Genomic DNA, 4,975 nt, shown 5'->3' with positions numbered 1-4,975 from the left:
GCCCCCCGCCCCGCGTCCCTAAGGCGCGTCCGCCCGCAGGCCTACGAGGAGCTGCGCTACAAGCTGTCCCTGGAGTTCCCCAGCGGGTACCCGTACGCGGCGCCCACCGTGCGCTTCCTCACGCCCTGCTACCACCCCAACGTGGACGCGCAGGGCAACATCTGCCTCGACATCCTCAAGGACAAGTGGTCGGCGCTCTACGACGTGCGCACCATCCTGCTCTCCATCCAGAGCCTGCTGGCAGGTGAGCGGGCACGGGGACGGCGGCGGCGCAGGCTCCGGTGCCGCGGCCGCGCTCACGCGCCCCCTCCGCAGAGCCCAACGTGGAGAGCCCCCTGAACACGCACGCGGCCGAGCTCTGGAAGAACCCGGCAGGTGAGTGCAGGGCCGGGGGGCGCCCGGGCCCCCGCGCCGCCACCCCCGCCGCCTCTCTCCGCAGCCTTCAGGAAGCACCTGCGGGAGACGTACGCCAAGCAGGCCCAGGAGACCTGACCCGCGCCCCGCACGCCCCCTGCCACAGGATGGTTTTAAATTAATGCTGCAGTCCGAGCCGGTTATTGTATAAATAAATAGTGCACATTTATAACTGCGCCCGGGAGCCGCGGGGGGCTGGCGCCGGCCACGGGAATGGCCCGGCAGCGCCTTCCCACGCCAGGGGGAGGGGATGGGATGCGGCCGGATGCGGCGGGATGCTCCAGCCCTGGAATGCTGCTCCCGCCTCCCTCTGCGGAAGCTGGGACCAAGGGACAACGACCGGGACGGACGATGGGCAGTGCGGGGGTGACGGTGGCCACACGGCCCGCACGGAGCCTGGCCACCCACAAGGTCCGTCCGGGCCTCCGCGCTCCGCGGGGGGACGTTGGCTCCACTCTCTGCCCCGGCCCGTGCGGCCCCCCCAGCTCCCCGTCCTCCTCGTCCCCGGGCTGTGGGAGAGCTGGGGCCCCGCCAGCAGCCCGTCTCATGCGTGGGGTCCCCCAGCCAGCCCCGTGCTCAGCGTGGAGCCACCGCCAGCACGTGCACCCGGTGGCTGGGCTGGGCTGCAGCTCCAGGGCGCAGACAGCAGCACCCAGGGCGGCTGCAGCGCCCGGAGCTCCCGCAGCGCCGCGGAGCCCCCGGGGGCAGCGCCGACCACGGGGCTGAGCGGGGCGGCCGGCCCCACTGCGGCTCCCCGGCGCAGGGTGCGTGACCGCGGGCACCGCTGGTGCTGGGCGCGTGAGGGAGCGACGCGCGCGGGGCAAGAGATGAGCGGGGTGTGGGACCAGGGCCTGGGGACACGTGAGGGGCAGGGCGCGGGCAGGGGGTGTCGCGGTCTGAGGACACACACGGTGCAGGACAGGGCAGGGCTGCCAGGCCCTGGGGACACGCGGTGCAGGGTGCGCGGTGCAGGACGAGTGAGCCGTGGGTGCTGTGCCCGGGTGCAGGATGTTCGGGGCTCCCACGCACCCCGGGTGCCGCATCCACCACGTCCCTCCCCACATCCCGTTCCTGCCAGCACGGAGCTGGTGCACGCTGCTGCCCAGCGCACGCTGCTGCGGCGCCGCCGTCCACGCCGTCCRCTCGGGGCAGCCGCGCCAGCCCCCGCCGGCTGCCGCCTCCGCTGCTGCTCCCGCTGCGCACAGAGGCCCCGGGGAGCGGGACGGGATGTCCAGCATGGGCCCCCCCGGCACCCCAGCCCCCCCCAGCGCCCCGGCCCCTGCTGTGCCGGTGCCCTAAGCCGTGGGCAACGCGAGCCCTCAGCTGGCAGCAGCCCAGGAGCCCGGGACACCCAACGGCCCCCGGCACCGACCCGGCAGGGCGGCACCGGCCCCTGCGCCCTCCTCTGGCCCGTGTCCATCCCAGCCCCCAGGCCCRTCCCGGGCCCCTCCACCCCAGCCGCCTGCAGGGCCCGGGTGCCCGCGGGAGAGCCCAGCAGCAGCTCCAGCCGTTTCCCCTTTTAATGAGTCTGAGTCTAAGGCGCGGGGAGCCCGAGGCCGCCGGGCACGGGACGGGCAGTGCCCGGCGGGCAGGGCTGTCCCGGTGCCGCGGGCCCGGCGGATCCGGCACCGCGGTGCTGGGACGTGCTGCCTCCCGCGGCCGGCGCGGAGCGGGGCCGCGGCAGCGGCGCCCCGGGAATGTCTGGTCCTTACTGCACCCCCTCCATCATCTTGAGGAACTCTGAGGGAGAGGAGCCACACACGGGTTAGCACTACAGGCTGGGCTCAGCGCCACGGGCCGGGCTCAGCACCACAGGCTGGGCTCAGCGCCATGGGCCGGGCTCAGCACCACAGGCTGGGCTCAGCGCTGCCGTCCGGGCCTGGAGCCGCGCTCACCATCAAAGTCGATGCGTCCGTCATTGTTCTTGTCCGAGTCCTTCATGAGGTCCTCGATCTCCTCCTCGGTGACGTGCTCGCCCGTGGCCCGCAGGATCTCACCCAGCTCCTCCATGTCGATGAAGCCATCCGCATTCCTGCAGGACGGGACGCGGTGCCGTGCGTGGGGCCGGGGGGCGGCGCTGCCCCCGCACGGGCGCCACTCACCTGTCGAACACGCGGAAGCAGTTGGCCAGCTCCTCCTCGGACTTGCCCTTGGCGTCCTCCTTCATCTGGCGCACCATCATCACCAGGAACTCCTCGAAGTCGATGGTGCCGCTGCCTGCGGGCGCCAGGGTGGTGTGAGCGGCACGGCACAGCGCGGCGCCCACCGCCCCCGGCCCGGCGCCGCTCACCGTCCTCATCCACCTCCTCGATGATGGCATCCAGCTCCTCCTTGGTGGGGTTCTGGCCCAGCATGCGCATCACCGTGCCCAGCTCCTTGGTGCTGATGTCCCCGCCGCCGTCCGCGTCAAACATGTCGAAGGCGGCCTTGAACTCTGCGGGAAGGGGGCGTGGGGCGGCGCGCGGGGAGMCGGCCCCGCCGCCCCCGGCCCCCGGGCGCACCTGCGATCATCTCCTCGCTGAGGAAGGCACGCGCCTCGGCCTGCTGGTCCGTCTGCGGGCGAAGGGCTCGGTCAGCGCCGGCCGCGGGCGCAGGCGGGTGCCAGCCCCCCATGTCCCCAAGGAGCCCCAGCCTGCAGGTGATGCCGCCCGTGGGGCGCGCGAGCCCCGGGCATCCGTGCGGGGCCCCATCCTGCCCGGGGGCCGCGGTCCCCACCGCACAGCCCCGGCATCCCAGGCGGGCCCRGCTATTTTGGGATCTCCTTGGCGCCCCTTATAGGGAGCCGTGGGGCCGCGGGCACCTGTCGGCCCTGGATCGAGTTTCTCCTGGAGTGGCGGCCACGGAGCCGCCTGTCGCATGACCCCGCGCTCAGTTTACAGCCCCGGCCGGCACCGCCACGTCCCTGCGGTCCCCACGGCGAGCGGGGACCCCGGGTGGCTGCATGACCCATCCCCGCTCCGCGCGCTGCCCCTGCCCGGCCCCGCAGCCCCACAGCACCACCAGCCCCGGCCGCGGCGCTGGCAGCACCCGGCGCTCCGGTATCCCGGGATACAGCCGTGGCAGCACCCGCCCGCAGCGCCCGCTCCCTGCGCGCCGCCCCGGCGCTCGCCGCCCCGCGCTGCGCTCACCATTGATGCCATCTGCCTCCCCGAGGGAGTCACCGCCACCGGCACCGCGAAGCCCCCGACGCTGCGCGCTGGYCCTGGCGCCCCAATTTGTAGTGTCCCCGCGCTGCGCCCACCGCCCRCAGCCTATCAGCGCCCCGGCGCCGGGCCGGCCCCGCGCGTCAGCACCGGGCGCATTTTACCTAATTTAGCCAAGGCGCTATTGGCCAGCGGCGGGGGATTAGCGGCGGGTCCCCGGCCACCACGGAAATTCAAGCCCGGCGGGGAGGGACACCAGAGGCTGGACGGGCGCGAGGCTCTGCCCCCTGCGCGGCGCCCACCACCCGGCCAGGAGGGGGTTAAAAATAGCCCCGAGCAGGCGGTGGCGCCTGGAGCGGCCTGGAGCAGCCTGGAGCAGCTGGCGCTGGCCCAGAGCAGCCCCAGCGCGGCCGGTGCTGCCCTGGAGCAGCCCCAGAGCTCCCAGCATCGCCCAGCAGCTCCAGGCACCACTCCAGAGCAGCCCTGGAGCTGCCGGCGTCGCCCTGGAGCAGCCAGCATCGCTGCGGAGCGCCGGGCACTATCGCAGAGCCTCGGTCATTGCCGGCTCCAAAGGTGCCTCCCAGCCCTTGCAGCCGGGCTGGGCAGCAGCCCCCCGGGGGGTGCGGAGCCCCCGGCCCTGGGGACGTGGGTCCGGCCCATGACACAGGGCACTGGCTGCAGCCGCCGGGCTCAGCCCGGCCGTTTGTGCCACAGGGAGATGAGCCAGAGTCCCCGGCACCCCAAGGAGAGCAGAGCGTCGGGCTCTGCTCGGGGCACCCTGGCGCCAGAGGCCTGTCCCAGCCCGGGACCTCGCTGTCCTCCTCGAGRCCAGGGCAATGTCCCCATCCCAACGCAGGGGGCACCGTCCCCGTCCCAGCCCGGCAGCACCCGGTCCCCAAGGCAGCGCAGGCCGCCTGGGGAGCAGAGGCGGCCGCGGCCGGAGCGATGGGAGCAGCTGGGCCAGTTCCTCGATATTAATAGACATGCCCAAGAAAGCGGCAAGGAGGCAGCAGCCCTGGCACTAAATAAGGCAGGGCCGGCAGCTGGCAGGGGGCGGCAGCCGTGGCGAAGGGCCCAGCCGAGCCGGGCGCCGGCGGGGGCATCCGGAGTGGCTCCGGAGCGGCTCTGCGCTGGGCAGGGTGCTGAAGGCAGCTGCCCTGGGCTGTGCGCACCCGGACGGTTGCTCCAGACYGGGGCAGCCTGTGCTGTCCAGAGCRGCTGCGCTGTGTGGTGTGAGCCCGGCCGTGCGGCACCGGGCTGGGCCGTGCAAGGGGGACGGTGCCAGGCCAGGCTGTTCCAGGCAGGCTGTGCAGCCCCATGTCAGGCTGTGCAGTCCCATGCCCGGCTGTGCAGCATCACACCAAGCTGCACCAGACTGTGCTGGGCTGTGCAGTGCCATGCTGGGCTGTGCCGGGCTG

At 73.5% G+C, this 4,975-nt stretch overlaps 2 protein-coding genes across 2 annotated transcripts in view; one reads left to right on the top strand and one right to left on the bottom strand.

The window, feature by feature from the left end:
• Nucleotides 1–523, top strand: part of UBE2C (ubiquitin conjugating enzyme E2 C) — a 1,078-nt gene extending 555 nt beyond the window's left edge. The window contains exons 2-4 of the mRNA XM_026041967.1: nucleotides 40–244; nucleotides 316–375; nucleotides 440–523. Coding sequence (XP_025897752.1) covers nucleotides 40–244; nucleotides 316–375; nucleotides 440–492 — 318 coding nt within the window. The 3' untranslated portion in view covers nucleotides 493–523. The remainder of the gene's footprint in view (nucleotides 1–39; nucleotides 245–315; nucleotides 376–439) is intronic.
• Nucleotides 524–2,100: 1,577 nt separating this feature from the next.
• On the bottom strand, nucleotides 2,101–3,554 carry TNNC2 (troponin C2, fast skeletal type). Its single transcript, XM_026042149.1, has 6 exons — nucleotides 3,543–3,554; nucleotides 2,916–2,967; nucleotides 2,705–2,848; nucleotides 2,517–2,631; nucleotides 2,310–2,446; nucleotides 2,101–2,154 (listed from the first exon to the last, which is right to left on the bottom strand). The coding sequence occupies exons 1-6, from the start codon at nucleotides 3,552–3,554 to the stop codon at nucleotides 2,123–2,125; spliced, it is 492 nt and encodes a 163-aa protein (XP_025897934.1). The 3' UTR covers nucleotides 2,101–2,122.
• Between the last annotated feature and the right edge of the window lie 1,421 nt (nucleotides 3,555–4,975).

This window comes from Nothoprocta perdicaria, unplaced genomic scaffold (genome assembly GCF_003342845.1).
Source record: "Nothoprocta perdicaria isolate Ctin4 unplaced genomic scaffold, notPer1 scaffold_3, whole genome shotgun sequence".
In the NCBI taxonomy this organism is placed as follows: Eukaryota; Metazoa; Chordata; class Aves; order Tinamiformes; family Tinamidae; genus Nothoprocta; species Nothoprocta perdicaria.
The sequence above is the reverse complement of the archived record's forward strand: the minus strand, read 5'-3'. Positions and strand labels throughout refer to the sequence as shown.